At 36.6% G+C, this 18,156-nt stretch overlaps 1 protein-coding gene across 1 annotated transcript in view; it reads right to left on the bottom strand.

Moving 5' to 3' along the window:
* The window catches only part of LOC110447019 (septin-2B-like), a 92,623-nt gene extending 77,651 nt beyond the window's left edge, over window positions 1–14,972 (bottom strand). The window contains exons 1-2 of the mRNA XM_021492421.1: window positions 14,900–14,972; window positions 14,755–14,765 (exon numbers count right to left, since the gene is read on the bottom strand). Of these exons, the coding sequence (XP_021348096.1) occupies window positions 14,755–14,765; window positions 14,900–14,909 (21 nt within the window). The 5' untranslated portion in view covers window positions 14,910–14,972. The remainder of the gene's footprint in view (window positions 1–14,754; window positions 14,766–14,899) is intronic.
* Between the last annotated feature and the right edge of the window lie 3,184 nt (window positions 14,973–18,156).

Consider the following 18,156-nt stretch of genomic DNA (forward strand, 5'->3'; position numbering starts at 1 on the left):
ATATCAAAAATTGTGTACAGAGTTATTTCCCCTTGACCATCAGCTAAGCTATGCCTAAACTATATTGTGTAAGGTTATTTACACTATATAGTGTAAGGTTATTTACACTATATTGTGTAAGTTTATTTACACTATATTGTGTAAGGTTATTTACACTATATAGTGTAAGGTTATTTACACTATATTGTGTAAGGTTATTTACACTATATAGTATAAGGCTATTTACACTATATAGTGTAAGGTTATTTACACTATATTGTGTAAGGTTATTTACACTATGTGTTAGACTCTCTCTTCTAAGTTAATCTTCTTAACCGTTAATGACACAGGAAAACAAAACTGTCTGTGGTCTTCTGTAGCTGGTATAGTACTGGTGTGTTTAAGGTCTACATGTTTGTGTTAGTGTTAATATAGAAGATGTCTGACCTTGGTTCTGTTCACTGTAACCTAGGGAGACAGGAAGTTTGAAGCAAACCCGGATGATTAAACCTATCTGAAGTGGTGGATCAGAATTCAATGTCCGCTTCATCTCATGTCCTTTTACTTGTAAAAACCCGAACAGTATGTTAGACCTGATGACTGCTCATTTAAGACTTGTACAAATGTTGCAACAAAATTTTCTTCTCACGAAACCTGAAGTGGTTTTCATATAAATGCATTTCAAATTATTCAAAGAAAAATAACGCTGTGTCTTTTAGCTTCATTAAGAACTGGAATAGTGCTTATTCTTAAAAGCAGTGGAAAAACCTAAAGAAAACTTTCAAATAAACAAAGAGGTTTTCTCAAAAATTGATTTGACTGGTTTCTCCAATTACTGTTTAAAAATTTCAACAAGTTAGATAGGATCACTGTAGTCGAAAAACTTCCTCAACAAAATAACAATTATGATTGACAAAAGCCACATCACTGTAATACCTAGGTAAATAGATTTAATCAAGGATTAGTTCCGAGTATCAGTGTACCGTTCAGTTCGAGTATGGTTGTACCGTTCAGTTCGAGTATCTGTGTACTGTTCAGTTCGAGTATCGGTGTACCATTCAGTTGGAGTACCGGTGTACCGCTCAGTTCGAGTATCGGTGTACCGTTCAGTTCAAGTATTGGTGTACCGCTCAGTTCGAGTATGGTTGTACCGTTCAGTTCGAGTATCGTTGTACTGTTCAGTTCGAGTATGGTTGTACCGTTCAGTTCGAGTATCGGTGTACCGTTCAGTTCGAGTATGGTTGTACCGTTGAGTTCGAGTATGGTTGTACCGTTCAGTTCGAGCATGGTTGTACCGTTCAGTTCGAGTATGGTTGTTCCGTTCAGTTCGAGTATCAGTGTACCGTTCAGTTGGAGTATCAGTGTACCGTTCAGTTCGAGTATGGTTGTACCGTTCAGTTGGAGTATGGTTGTACCGTTCAGTTGGAGTATCAGTGTACCGTTCAGTTGGAGTATCAGTGTACCGTTCAGTTGGAGTATTAGTGTACCGTTCACTTGGAGTATGGTTGTACTGTTCAGTTGGAGTATCAGTGTACCGTTCAGTTGAAGTATCAGTGTACCGTTCAGTTGGAGTATGGTTGTACTGTTCAGTTGGAGTATCGGTGTACTGTTCAGTTGGAGAACCGGTGTATCGTTCAGTTCGAGTATTGATGTACCGTTTAGTTCGAGTATGGTTGTACCGTTCAGTTCGAGTATGGTTGTAACGTTCAGTTCGAGTATGGTTGTACCGTTCAGTTCGAGTATCAGTGTACCGTTCAGTTTGAGTATGGTTGTACCGTTCAGTTCGAGTATGGTTGTACTGTTCAGTTTGAGTATTGTTGTACCGTTCAGTTAGAGTATTGGTGTACCGTTCAGTTCGAGTATTGTTGTACCGTTCAGTTCGGGTATGGTTGTACCGTTCAGTTCGAGTATGGTTGTACCGTTCAGTTCGAGTATGGCTGTACCGTTCAGTTCGAGTATCGGTGTACCGTTCAGTCCAAGTATGGTTGTACCGTTCAGTTCGAGTATGGTTGTACTGTTCAGTTCGAGTATTGTTGTACCGTTCAGTTCGAGAATGGTTGTACCGTTCAGTTCGAGTATGGTTGTCCCGTTCAGTTCGAGTATGGTTGTACCGTTCAGGTCGAGTATGGTTGTACCGTTCAGTTCGAGTATCGGTGTACCGTTCAGTTCGAGTATTGTTATACCGTTCAGTTCGAGTATGGTTGTACCGTTCAGTTCGAGTAACAGTGTACCGTTCAGTTCGAGTATTGATGTACCATTCAGTTCGAGTATGGTTGTACCGTTCAGTTCGAGTATGGTTGTACTGTTCAGTTCGAGTATGGTTGTACCGTTCAGTTCGAGTATCAGTGTACCGTTCAGTTCGAGTATGGTTGTACAGTTCAGTTCGAGTATTGTTGTACCGTTCAGTTCGAGTATCGGTGTACCGTTCAGTTCGAGTATTGTTGTACCGTTCAGTTCGAGTATCAGTGTACCGTTCAGTTCGAGTATGGTTGTACCGTTCAGTTCGAGTATGGTTGTACTGTTCAGTTCGAGTATTGTTGTACTGTTCAGTTTGAGTATCAGTGTACCGTTCAGTTCGAGTATTGTTGTACCGTTCAGTTCGAGTATTGTTGTACCGTTCAGAACGTACACTACCACTTTTACTCTGTCCCTCTCTGGACCCCTTGAGCACTTATCAGTATATTCCAGCTTCTATGATGAATTGTCAGCAACACAGATTATAGTGATGATGATGAATCTGTCCATTGATCATTCAGAATCTTGGTTTGACAGGAATACACAAATGTCTAGGATGGTATGACTACCTTATGAACTTATTGACCACAGTTTACCTGGCCTACTTTATTAAAGAAACAGCACATATGGTCAGGAGTCCAAAGAGAAATGTCTATGTTTTTCTTTTTCCTGTTTACATTGATTTTTAAACACCTTCCTTTAATATTATTGCCTTATTCAAGACATTTGCAAATAGAAGTCTACCAACCAACTTTCAATTTTCTGAAGCCAAAGTGGAAATGCAACAAGTATTCTATGTGGCCTTACTGGGACCGATACTCTCTCTAAGGCCTGTGTCTCTCCTGATCTATAGATGTCACAGTTAAATCTTTAACCCTTTCAACCCTATGTAACTTAAGTAGACTCTACCATGCATTGATCTGGATGAGTCCATTATGGTCTACAGTGGTGAAAGGTTAATACAAGAACGAAGTCTCTATCCACAGAGGATGTTCACTACACAAGAAATTGTTTTCTGTAAGCAGCATATAGAAGTGTATATCATTACACAGAGTTTTACTTCACAGAATAACTGTAAGCAGCATATAGAAGTGTATATCATTACACAGAGTTTTACTTCACAGAATAACTGTAAGCAGCATAGAAGTGTATCATTACACAGAGCTTTACTTCACAGAATAACTGTAAGCAGCATATAGAAGTGTATATCATTACACAGAGTTTTACTTCACAGAATAACTGTAAGCAGCATAGAAGTGTATCATTACACAGAGCTTTACTTCACAGAATAACTGTAAGCAGCATATAGAAGTGTATATCATTACACAGAGTTTTACTTCACAGAATAACTGTAAGCAGCATAGAAGTGTATCATTACACAGAGCTTTACTTCACAGAATAACTGTAAGCAGCATAGAAGTGTATCATTACACAGAGCTTTACTTCACAGAATAACTGTAAGCAGCATAGAAGTGTATCATTACACAGAGTTTTACTTCACAGAATAACTGTAAGCAGCATAGAAGTGTATCATTACACAGAGTTTTACTTCACAGAATAACTGTAAGCAGCATAGAAGTGTATCATTACACAGAGTTTTACTTCACAGAATAACTGTAAGCAGCATAGAAGTGTATCATTACACAGAGTTTTACTTCACAGAATAACTGTAAGCAGCATAGAAGTGTATCATTACACAGAGTTTTACTTCACAGAATAACTGTAAGCAGCATAGAAGTGTATCATTACACAGAGTTTTACTTCACAGAATAACTGTAAGCAGCATAGAAGTGTATCATTACACAGAGTTTTACTTCACAGAATAACTGTAAGCAGCATAGAAGTGTATCATTACACAGAGTTTTACTTCACAGAATAACTGTAAGCAGCATAGAAGTGTATCATTACACAGAGTTTTACTTCACAGAATAACTGTAAGCAGCATAGAAGTGTATCATTACACAGAGTTTTACTTCACAGAATAACTGTAAGCAGCATAGAAGTGTATCATTACACAGAGTTTTACTTCACAGAATAACTGTAAGCAGCATAGAAGTGTATCATTACACAGAGTTTTACTTCACAGAATAACTGTAAGCAGCATAGAAGTGTATCATTACACAGAGTTTTACTTCACAGAATAACTGTAAGCAGCATAGAAGTGTATCATTACACAGAGTTTTACTTCACAGAATAACTGTAAGCAGCATAGAAGTGTATCATTACACAGAGTTTTACTTCACAGAATAACTGTAAGCAGCATAGAAGTGTATCATTACACAGAGTTTTACTTCACAGAATAACTGTAAGCAGCATAGAAGTGTATCATTACACAGAGTTTTACTTCACAGAATAACTGTAAGCAGCATAGAAGTGTATCATTACACAGAGTTTTACTTCACAGAATAACTGTAAGCAGCATAGAAGTGTATCATTACACAGAGTTTTACTTCACAGAATAACTGTAAGCAGCATAGAAGTATATCATTACACAGAGTTTTACTTCACTGAATAACTGTAAGCAGCATAGAAGTATATCATTACACAGAGTTTTACTTCACTGAATAACTGTAAGCAGCATAGAAGTGTATCATTACACAGAGCTTTACTTCACAGAATAACTGTAGGCAGCATAGAAGTGTATCATTACAGAGTTTTACTTCACAGAATAACTGTAAGCAGCATAGAAGTATATCATTACACAGAGTTTTACTACACAGAATTGCTGTAAGCAGCACAGAAGTGTATCATTACACAGAGCTTTACTTCACAGAATAACTGTAAGCAGCATAGAAGTGTATCATTACACAGAGTTTATTAAGAATGGATTTCATATTTGAATCAATGCCCCATGTATTAAGTTATTTGGGGAAATTAAGATTTAAGATTGGAAACTTGGGACAGAAAGGGCTGGGATGGGGACTCATAATGAAATGTACCAATCTTTGAATTTTATAGCGAAGTGGGCACTTATTAGATCAACTCCCTGGCCAACACCTGTCAATATTAGTAATAACTGTTTGAAGAACAACTTTACGACTATAAATTATTTCTTACTGTATAAGGAGCAAAAGAATTCACTAAAACATGAGGCCTGAATGGCCTGTATCACTCACCTGGATAATGAATTAACCATGGGAAAATATTCTCATTAAACTCATTTACTGAACTATTTCCAAATATTGGCTCTGTCTCTCAACAACACCCATCAATATTATTATTATTAATACATGTATCTGCTTGAGGAACAAATTTAAAATATAACTTATTTCTTACTGTTCAAGGAGCGCAAAAATTCAATAAATATGTATATTTTTTTTATTTCATTTATACTTCTATTTTGTTTATTTGGGACAACATAAATGAATAAAATGGACAATTTTAGTCTGTACATCTGTGTTGTTTTTTAAATTTTGAAATGGAATGTTTTGAATATTGATCCAATAGAAAACCTAGTTTTCATTAAAACTAACAAGACTTGAGGCATGGTGGAAACAGTTGAGAACAGGTCAGCTTACTGACAAAAAATTATCAAAATAACTTTTTGCACTCAATGTTTTTAAATGCACTAAAAATATAACATCAACAGCTGATTTCTTAATAATTTTGTTAAGAAAATTAAAAGAATGTTTTAAAGCATTTGAATATTTAAAAAAGGAAATGCAATTTTCCGAAAAAGTTACATTAATTTTGATACAAGCTAACTAGGCTTATAAAACTGTTTACTCGGCTTTTTACTCGGCTGTTTACTCGGCTGTGCTTCAATCAATACCTCATCATTAACTACAATTACTGGCCAGCCATACTCACAGTCTAGGGGCACAAGTCATATGGGGAAATAAACATATATCTTTATTTGTGAACACATATAAATTTGATTCCATTGGCCCAAATCTTGTTTTTCAAAATTCTAATTTGTTCATGTTTGTTCATGTTTACATTTGCAATCATTGAATTGACATTCAATTTCTATTTATTTTTATTTTTAAACAATTAGCTATTTTCCTGTTTGGAGCCCCACAGATATACAACTGCACAATGATGCATGTCTACATGTAATCTCAGATGGGGGATCAATCAGGGGCTCCCAAGAGGTACCGAGCACAATCTGGTAAAAATATCAATGCGAGACTTCTAATGTACATATTGGAAATGTCTGGGTTTGATGATTTGTACATGCTATTTTCAATTTTCATAGGAAATTTCTCTACGTTTCAAAATATTTTTTTATGATTTAGGAGATTTTGAATGAAAAATTATCGCCATATATACTTTATTGTCAAGCAAAACTCAGGCATAATAAATAAGTGACACAGAAAAAGCTTTCGTGGAAAAATAGTGGAAAATTAAACCAGAGTGTTTTATTGACACATTTAATGCAGATATATAAGCCCAAACAACACAATCTCCCAACAGACTATAACATTCATTCTGTTACTTAACTAAACTTATCACTAGGTAAAGATGACCCTGCTGGGTTTACCAGCTTTTTTCTCAAAATTCTGCCCGGTCCTACATAACTGAGGTACGATAAAAGCCTTTATGATTCTGTTATGATGAAACATAGGAGTGCGGACATGTATTGCTCGAGTGGCTAGCAAAATGCAAGGGCAAGTCAGCAAAATGTGGAGATGATATTTGAGATGTGTTTATCATCACACTTCAAAGTCCTCTGGACTTGTTACTGGTACTCCCATTGACCTATATCTTGTTTTGATACTTGTAAAGACACTTCTGTAGAAATCATAATATGATTTAGCTTATGGCGCTACAGACGATATCATACCATCATAACTGTAGTGTAAGCTTGACAATTAGGCAATGGCGCTACCGATGGCGTTCATAGACTGTGTAAGTTTAACAATTAGGCAATGGCGCTACCGATGGCGTTCATAGACTGTGTAAGTTTAACAATTAGGCAATGGTGCTACCGATGGCGTTCATAGACTGTGTAAGTTTAACAATTAGGCAATGGTGCTACCGAGGGCGTTCATAGACTGTGTAAGTTTAACAATTAGGCAATGGCGCTACCGAGGGCGTTCATAGACTGTGTAAGTCTAACAATTAGGCAATGGTGCTACTGAGGGCGTTCATAGACTGTGTAAGTTTAACAATTAGGCAATGGTGCTACCGATGGCGTTCATAGACTGTGTAAGTTTAACAATTAGGCAATGGTGCTACCGAGGGCGTTCATAGACTGTGTAAGTTTAACAATTAGGCAATGGTGCTACCGAGGGCGTTCATAGACTGTGTAAGTTTAACAATTAGGCAATGGTGCTACCGAGGGCGTTCATAGACTGTGTAAGTTTAACAATTAGGCAATGGTGCTACCGAGGGCGTTCATAGACTGTGTAAGTTTAACAATTAGGCAATGGCGCTACCGAGGGCGTTCATAGACTGTGTAAGTCTAACAATTAGGCAATGGTGCTACTGAGGGCGTTCATAGACTGTGTAAGTTTAACAATTAGGCAATGGTGCTACCGATGGCATTCATAGACTGTGTAAGTTTAACAATTAGGCAATGGTGCTACCGAGGGCGTTCATAGACTGTGCAAGTTTAACAATTAGGCAATGGCGCTACCGAGGGCGTTCATAGACTGTGTAAGTCTAACAATTAGGCAATGGTGCTACTGAGGGCATTCATAGACTGTGTAAGTTTAACAATTAGGCAATGGTGCTACCGATGGCGTTCATAGACTGTGTAAGTTAAACAATTAGGCAATGGTGCTACCGAGGGCGTTCATAGACTGTGTAAGTTTAACAATTAGGCAATGGCGCTACCGATGGCGTTCATAGACTGTGTAACTTTAACAATTAGGCAATGGTGCTACCGAGGGACTTCATAGACTGTGTAAGTTCAACAATTAGGCAATGGTGCTACCGAGGGCGTTCATAGACTGTGTAACTTTAACAATTAGGCAATGGTGATACTGAGGGCGTTCATAGACTGTGTAAGTCTAACAATTAGGCAATGGTGTTACTGAGGGCGTTCATAGACTGTGCAACTTAAACGATTAGGCAATGGTGCTACCGAGGGCATTCATTGGTGTGAACAAAGTATTGAGTCAAGCATGTAAATATTATGATGTTTATCATGTTTCTCTGTCATTCTGAAGCAAAAGTATTTTACCTGTATTAGAAATGTTACACTATGTACTGGTAACATTAAAAGTACTTATACAACTTAATTTAGCCATAATATTCACGTCAACCATTTTGTTGTGTTTTATTTGAGGCCTGTACATTTTTTTTATTTAAATTTTGTATTACGTTGTGTTTGTTGTCCAGTATGAGTAAACATTTATCCTGTCTCTGGTATAAACGTCAGCCTGAAGTACTAAGCCTCCATGTGTTCCTGTCAGAAAGTCCATGTAAACATGTAATCTAACCTGGAGAATTTCAAATCAGACTTTGTTCACAAATTCCTTTGGTGAAATATTTCAGTATTAAGTTTCTTCGCATCTTCATGGCTGGTTTGTAATAATTCAGGTCTGCCAATTCAAGGGGAATAATGTTAGATAAAACGACAGGCACCAACAAACAGTGAGCTTGACACATGGCCAGGGGTTAGGTCATCACAGAGGTCAAAGGTTAGATCATCACAGAGGTCAAAGGCTAGATCATCACAGAGGCTATTGATAACACTGGACTAAGGTGAACTCATCTTCAGAACATCTGAACTTAAAATCATATCTCTATATTTTATTTTACCCATTAACAAATAACACTAAATTTGATGTTGACCATCAGTACTGTTGTGCCCTATCCCCTCAAGAAAATATTGAACAATACAGTACATATTCTCAACTGAACATATGACCGCACTCTTCCGAAAACTTGTACAAAACAACTTTTAAAAGGCAACTCCTCATAAAACAGACAACTTCATTAAGGATGTCAAAACTTCACCATAAATTTCACCAACATAAAAGACGGCTTTGTTTAAATGTCAATTTTACAACTGTTTCTTGGTTTCACTTTCCAGGCTGACAGGAAATGTGAGAACCATTTTTTACCACTGACAGGTCATAAAAGTATTGTGTTCCCACACCCAGTACAATCATAAGTAACCCAATAGTGTGGCTAGTATTCTCATGTGTTAACCTAGACGTAAAAAAACTTACAAGACAGACCAGTACTTACAGACAAGTAAATAGTACAAAATCTCTGGCTGTTTTTATCAGCCTTATTTCAACATAGGGTCCATTTTTTTCAAATCTGACAGACACATACATAGAGTAAAATACAAGTTAACAAGAAGCGTTTTTAGAACAGGGAAAAAAGAGTGTATACCCTAACAGATGTTGGGTTAATTTTGTGGGCCAAAGTTGATGACACATGTTTATGTACCATACCATAAAAATTACTCAAATAATTCTGTACAATATCTAGCGTAGAAAGATATAATCATTGTCGATAAGTTGAACATGTATGACACAATTGAACTGTAACTGAAACTCAGCTTACTCCCTCCAGCAGCTGTGGTATATCTCAGATCAAATAGAAACAGGGTCCATCCCCTGGTAATAGGGGTGATGTCTATCTGACAGGGGCAAATACTTTGCATGGCATGTTTAAATTTGCTTATGAATATTTTGCTAATATGTCATTTGTACATTGCAGTAGATTAATTTAATGTTCAATTGTTTAGTCTAAAAAATTCATTGTAAAATGTAAAAGAATGTATTTCAAAATACAGAACTTTTGGTAAGTGTGCAAGATGAACTGGCATTTATATAGCATAAGCAAAAATAAGGAGATATATAACATAGACTTTAAATAAATAAATTATAATTACATTTCTCTAATGAATCAAACATAGCTTACCGCTAGAAGAAAACAATAGAACCCATCATCTCTCACATGTACACTGTAAACCATCTTTATTTAGATTTTCCTAAAACTCTTATCCCCAACAACAGTTTCTGCATGCTCTGACACTATAGCTCTGGGGCTTTGCCAATGAGTTAAAAACATTTTTTGTAGCAACACTGGAAGACTAGACCTCGTCAAACACTTAAAGTGTAAACACCAGATTAGTACATTTTACATCATGATCACATCATCAACATGTAGTTCTAAATTGTGCTGCACTGTAGTTCAACTACTGAAAATGGAACATTAAAATTTAATAGAAATTGTAATAAATTTCCTTGTTGTATGTGGGGTCCACAGAATTGAGTAACACTAAGCTGGCGTTGTTATGGTGGCTGATTTGTCGTCGTGACAAATTGACAAAAAGTAGCAGTTATTCCATTACCACAAGTCAAAGACTTTACTTTACTTTAAGAAATCACATTATATTTTGACCATTTTCTAAAATATTACTTTAGAATTTCAAATATCTGAATTAAATTTTTAAGTTATGGATCCTTGGTGTGATGGGTTAATCCTTTCACCACTGTAGACCATAATAGACTCATCCAGATCAATGTATGGGAGAGTCTACTAAAGTTGCATAGGGTTGAAAGGGTTAAGGTGGTTGTGGAGTGGTACTTGAGAACCTCACTCTGGGTCTAGATGAATTGGTGGTAAGGGTTGGTAATTGAGGCCTATAGACCGATATGAAGTAGTTTAGTTAAAACCTTTATCTGAAGCTGAGTTACAAACTTCAATATAAGAACTGATATATGGGTCTAAACTAATGCCTTTTGTGACATTTTCAAACTCTGTGTTTTCTGTTAGTTTTTATCATTGTTAATTGTTTTATTTCTTTCAGAAAACATTTGTAGTGTGGGAAACACAATAGCTGGGCGACACACATCTTGTCAATCCTGTGTGTCTGCCTCAGGCAAAAACATACCACTGAGTCTTATAATCCTGAACTGTACATGTACAGCTACCACAACACAGCAAATTCACTGACATCCAAAATGTTGTCCCGTAATTTCTACAAGTACTATTTTATATAAGACACTACCGGTATTCTTTCTGCAGCAATTAAATTTGAATTTAAAGATCTTTACAGGATTTATTGCATAGATTTATGATATTCTATTGAATCAACAAGTACAACAAACTTGATATCAAAAACAGTTTTCATTTTGTCTTCTTGACATTTGTAAGAAAATATTACACATTTAACATTCTTTTACAGGTCATATTAAACCTCATCCTGTAAATCTGTCACTGCCGCATGATCAGCTTCATTATTGTGAAGGAATTATATATAGTGTACTGAAAAATAGCCTGTTTTTACTCTGGTTGCAAAAGTAATCAGCTAGATCAACTCATGACCACCAGTTTGTGCATGCAATCTGATGGATACAAGTTGGACCCCCTCCCCTCTCTGTTTCCCTCACATTTGTCATTGTCACACAAATCATAGAGATGTCCTCCTTGTCAATGATACTATAATTATTACCGAGTATATTTATTTATTTAAGTCTCACACTCAAACATATTACATTTACAATACATTCAAACTAAAAACAACATAAAACACTGCGAGGCCACTCCATGTCGAGTTATGGGAGACTATAATGAATAAAATCACAAAATATACATACAAAGGCATAAAATGGACAGATAAACATATTTATCACATAACTTGTCAGTTCTGCCATAAATGTGTACATGTCAAATATATCGTAAGACAAGCACATGTGCAGAAAGCACCACTACAGTGACGTCACAATTACTTTTGACGTCACAACAGATATATACGTATGCCGCAGATTGTCACTGCATACTGCAGAGTCGAGACTCCCCTGTCCGATGTAGAAATGAACCTGAAAGTTTTCATCCATATTATTATAGGTATGTGTTATGTGATAAACAGAATCTTACACTCGAGGCCATGCAATATGGAATTCATTTACTCGCTCAATAATTTCACATACCACTCGCCCCAAGGCTCGTGACATACCAAACATTGAACTCGCCCAGCAATCCCACACTACATAGCCATCAATGCAAGATCTTCTATCAGTATTGATATATAAGTCATGATTATAGACTTCAGGTTACATGTAAATATACATTCGTTCTCCTAAAATTAATAATTATGGAGCAGGTTTTGGCACACATTCCCACTAATGCATGGTTGCTTAACCCTTTCACCCCTAGCCTAGGTAACTTTAGTAGACTCTACCATACATTGATCTTGATGAGTCCATTATGTTCTACAGTGGTGAAAGGGTTAATACCACTGACAACTTTAGTTCTAAACTAAAATTTTCAAAATTTTCCACATTATACTTAGCACTCTCAACTAGTTTACATCTGAACATCATTGATAACATCAATGTATGTAATCTGAAGTCTGGATTCAAAACCTCAGATACAGGTGTAATACTGTGTTCATACAACAAGTTGGAGAATGTTTCATCTGGCTTTTTTAACCATCTCATCAATTTTCCCCTAATAAACAGTCTAGGGAAATCAACTTTATTACACAACTATATATAGCTACCCTGTTATCAGTGTCATCACACCTGTTGGTGTTAGAAAAATTGTTTTATGTAAGCATGTTTAAACCCCTAGTTAGGGTTTAGATTCCAATTGTTTTAAAATGACTAGAACTTGATGGCATCACAGACGTCCTATTCACAATTTAGCATTGTGACACCATAAAGGAACAGGGCTTGATGTCAAAAAGCAGATTTTAGTCAGCTTGAAAAAAAAGTTATTTTCACAATTTTTTACAATAAATCTTCTTCATGTGATAAAATGAATTTTACTTTTATTTCCATTTCATATGAGAAATAGTTTATGAATCTTGATACAGATATTTTAGTTTAGCTTCCTAAGGGCTTAAGCTTGCTAATATGAAAATTCTCAACTTGTTTTTTATAAAGCTGTTGTTAAACTCATTACAGGTTTCATATTCTTTGTTCGGATTTATTAAAATATTATCTGGTATGTTTCAGGTACATATAAAGAGGGGTTTTAGTTGACCCCTGACATAAATTTAGTGGTTTGAGATGTCAACTAGATTTTTTTCGAAACTTTGGAGTTCAAATGTCAAATTGACCTGTTTTTCAAAAGCCAGGAGTCAAAGCTCATTTCAGGGAGTCCAAAACATACTCTCATGGGTCTGTTGAAAGCCCAGAGCCACCCGATCTGGAATGGCAGACGAGAGTTAGGTTAGTACTGTATTGTTACCATAGCTTGTAGTTAGGACAACACCAGTGTTACAACAATGTAGCAGAACTAGTCTTGATTGATAGGCAGCGACCAGGTAGCTGAATTGGTAGAGTGTCTGTCTAGAGTTACGAGGGTCCCGGTTTCGAACCCCGGACTGGCCATACATTTTTCCACTTCTACTACAATGGTCGCCCAACGAAGTATACCCACAGATGGTGGTAGAGGGTCTCGTATGACCTCAGGGTTGAACACTTTTAGAAGAATGTGGCGGAACTAGACTCGATTGATCACAGGTGACCAGGTATCTCAAATGATATAGCGTCCGCATAAGAATTTGGTATGTTCCGGGTTAAAACCCCAGTATGGCCGTACATTTTCCTGTTCCTACTACAACAATTTAGCATCACTTAAAGTAAGGACAGTGTAAGATTTGATTTCTTATGTTTAATCACCAACTTAGATAGAAGGATTAGCAACACTGCTGTGATTCTTCCATTTACACATCGAAGCACAATGATCTCTGACCCTCACTCGCAGTCTGGTCTGTACCCGTATACGTACTGCACTTCGTACTAGAAACACATTTTTTCAACACATTGTATTCAGCGATAATGTATTTATTATAACATATTAAAATTTACGTTGTTTTATTACCTCAATCTGTTGTAGTTGAAGAGGTTTGAGCAGACGAAACTTTAAAAGTGGATGGAAGACATTTTCAAACAGAAGAGGCTGTGGCTATTCCATCTAATCTTTTAATAGCGTGTGGTTTCTGTATCTGTATCAAAATATGTTGACAAGATCCACTACTGGCATATGGTCAACACCGGGGGGGGGGAGAGTGCATGTAATTAGTCGGATTAATCCTACATCGTTATTTTTAAGTAAATATGGATGAATATCTGAATTATGATGATCAAAATATATGTTTAAGTAAGTCTTAATGAATAGTAATGTAAAGAAAACAGGGTGACATGTATGTGTTGCAGTACATCTCAAGCTGACAAGAACGTGAGGGCCTTTTATTACCAAGCTGTCAAACTTCACGGGTCATCAGGTACACTCATCGGCGTGAATCGCCTCACACAAATGTGTAATCCCTAAACAGAACGCTATGAATCCTAACAATAGAAGTATGAACACTTTTTATGTGATAAATCCATCTGTAGATCTGAACCTTTGTCCCAGGCCGACCCTTTGGTGAGCCCCAGCATGCATCCCAATATTTTCACAGTTGATGAAACTGGTTGCAGATTTACAAGTGTCACGATGACCTGGATTTCTCATCTTACATTCTTATCTATGATTATAATTGCATAAAATCAACAATAAAAACAAATCTTTTTAACTTATCTGACCTTGCACCAAATCAGTTCACGGACTTGTCATGTTTTTGTTATTTGCAGAATTTCGGAATGTTTCATCCCGAGTCGAACGAAGATGTCACCCTACCTGTCTGTTGTCTGTTAGCGGCCATCCGATATGAAAAATAGACAAAGATAATATCCATCAGTACATACAGGTAAGCACAGACGTCCAAGGCATGACTGCATTAACACAACATCGAGTTAAAAACAAGGAAAAACAATATACCAACCTGTCGCCATCTTCGGAGTCTAGCGCCAATAACACCAAAACTGTTCCGGTGAAGGGAGGTAACTCTCGCCAGGATGAGTCAGATATCTGTGTTAGAAAGGGGTGTGTCAGTGTGTGTGTCAGAATATACAGTGAATAAGAAAGAAAATCGATCAAATATAGTTAAATTGGAAATGTAATTCGATACAAATATAAAATTTGATTGGTGTTCGATTATGTACATCACTTATCATTGTTCTTTGAAATATGAAAGTCAAGTTTGTAACCATTTGCTTTCTATTGTGTAAAATTTAAGTATTGCTTTCAATGTTGATTAAATTCGAATTTGTTTGTTGTAGTGATTGTGTTCCTTAACTTTTGGAGAAGGGTTATTTTTGAAAGAGCATTGGCCTATATTATTTATTAAGAGATAGGATTTCCTATATATGTTTGATAGTAGTTAAATTCTATGTGGAGGTATTTCAAAGTATTGTTAACATTGTATTGTCCTGTAACATTATCTGTATATGACATGCAGGCGGGCACCATGTTGGCAAAACCGAACCGGTAATGACATCCTTGGATTATATTGCATTTCACTGGTAGGCTAGCTTGACAGTAAGGCATTATTTTGCCCTCTTATTCCATGGTTGTGACTGTTTCCCCTTCTGGAAAGTCTTGTCCTAAGACTTGGCCTGAGAAATCCTGCGGGTCGTCTCAGCGTAACAATTCCCATTCCTTAGCCACTCGTAACTGACCGTACAATATATCCCAGTGTCCTAAAACACTACCATCAAGTGTATTTCTAGGCTATTTTATTTACATATGAGGCTGTTGTTCAAAGAGTTTATAATTAATTATGTAACCATCTTAACTGATTAATATGCAAAAATAAGAGCCAGCCCATATGGAGTTATCTATACATTTAATTAATTTACATTTTTGTAATATTCATCATTCAGACAGTAGATTATCTCCCCTTAGACAGTATCAGGTACATGATTGATGTGTAATATGTTGTTATTTGATTAACTATATTTTACGCTGCGATGATAAGGATAACAAATCTACAATGTGATACCAAAATCAATAGATAGGATCATATTACATGTACATGTAAGGTCTGTAATATACCTAATAACCAACCCAGGTGGTTAGCTATTAGTAAAATCTGGAATGATTGCAAGAATCTTCTGAAATTTTCAAAAAGAGTGTCATAATGAAAACTGTTTTTCAAGTAATTTAGTATAATAAGGTGAAGGGAGGGGCACTCTTAACCGAAAAAATGCATTGGTACTTATTAGATTGTTTACAGTGTTTATGTACAGATAATTTAGATGCTTGCTATGTTTTATTTGTAAATAATTGTTACAAAATGCATGATGTGTTTGAACAGAATAAAAAAAAATGAATAGAACCAATAGTTGAATTTTTGTTTTGTATGACTGAGATTTGTCCATTCTTGTATCATTGGTACCCAGATAAGGTCAGGCCAAAATCATCACTCTGGGCCTGTTGGTTATTCAGAAGTTGTTTTAAGGTTTTAACACCCTTTAGTCCTATGACCTTGGGTCAATGTCATTCACTTGAATAAGTTTCAAGCCCTTGACGTTAACCTTTGAAAGACCACTCCAAAACTAAGTAGGATTTTTCCTCTTCCCTGAAACAACCCAGATGTCAAGGTTGATCTCTGTTGAAATGAGCATCTGGACAGATTATTTGTTATGTGAAATTCTATTTTCAGTAACAGCGATCTTGACCTCAAGCCGACCATGTTCATTATGAATAAGGTTCTTCCCCTCTCCACAACTCACATACTTAGTCTGATCCTTGTGCAATCGTTTGTTCTTTTCTTAAGTTATTATCTGGACAAGATAAATTCTATTTTTAGTAACAGCAACCTTGACCTCTGACTAATCACCTTTAAATCTGATTGACATTGTGTATTTGTGACCTTGACTTTAAATTCGTGTATTTGTGACATTTACCTCGTGAATCATTTATTTTGAAGTTAGCATCCAGATAGTTTGCTATGTGATATTATTTTACTGGCCATCAATAGGTTTTACACTGAATGGTTTTGAAGCTATCTACACCTTGAACAAACTTTGTTTGATTGGGTGTAATAGAGGTCATCTTGATTGTGACAATTTCTGATTGGCTGTTGTAGAGGTCATCCTGATTTTACTACATCATACACTATACAAGCATCATTTTACATTGTTATGGATGTTTCGATAAGTCATGTCTGCAAAATCTGTGAAGAGGAGATACAAGCGAGTTCTTTGCTCTCACTCTCTGAGGTTACAAGAGTCAATCAGTCTGTGTGAGGAGCTAGAATGACTTGATGCAGTAGAGTTAAAAAAAAACGAATGAATATATATTTTTTTGTGGATGTCAAAGTCAAAGATAGCAGTAACAAACTTCAACAGTAAAAATACAAAATGGCTGCTGGTGGCCATCTTGAAAATGAGCCATGAACAATTATGTCCCTTAGTTAAAACAGTCCAACTGAAGATCTCTCCACTAGCTCCCAACTCAATAGTTGAAATACAACATGACTGCCAGCAGCCATCTCGAAAATCCAACAACGCTTAACGTGTGACTTACACAATACCAGTCCCATAGCTGCTATTTTATATTTTCGCAGTTAAAGTTTGTCAAAATATAACATCACTGCATGTGATCATGTGATATTCTAATCATACTCAAAATGTGGCATGCATAAATAAGTTCCCTGGTGAACATCTCAAGTAAGTTTCCTTAGCACCTCTCTGGTAGTTCCTAAGTAGCAGCACCTCTCTGGTAGTTCCTAAGTAGCAGCACCTCTCTAGTAGTTCCTAAGTAGTAGCACCTCTCTGGTATTTCCTAAGTAGTAGCACCTTTCGGGTAGTTCCTAAGTAGTAGCACCTCTCTGGTAGTTCCTAAGTAGCAGCACCTCTCTGGTAGTTCCTAAGTAGTAGCACCTCTCGGGTAGTTCCTAAGTAGCAGCACCTCTCGGGTAGTTCCTAAGTAGTAGCCCCTCTCGGGTAGTTCCTAAGTAGTAGCACGTCTCTGGTAGTTCCTAAGTAGTAGCACCTCTCGGTTAGTTCCTAAGTAGCAGCACCTCTCGGGTAGTTCCTAAGTAGTAGCCCCTCTCGGGTAGTTCCTAAGTAGTAGCACGTCTCTGGTAGTTCCTAAGTAGTAGCACCTCTTTGGTAGTTCCTAAGTAGTAGCACCTCTCTGGTAGTTCCTACGTAGCAGCACCTCTCTGGTAGTTCCTAAGTAGCGGCACCTCTC

The sequence above is a fragment of the Mizuhopecten yessoensis genome, unplaced genomic scaffold (genome assembly GCF_002113885.1).
Source record: "Mizuhopecten yessoensis strain PY_sf001 unplaced genomic scaffold, ASM211388v2 scaffold3111, whole genome shotgun sequence".
Lineage (NCBI taxonomy): Eukaryota > Metazoa > Mollusca > Bivalvia > Pectinida > Pectinidae > Mizuhopecten > Mizuhopecten yessoensis.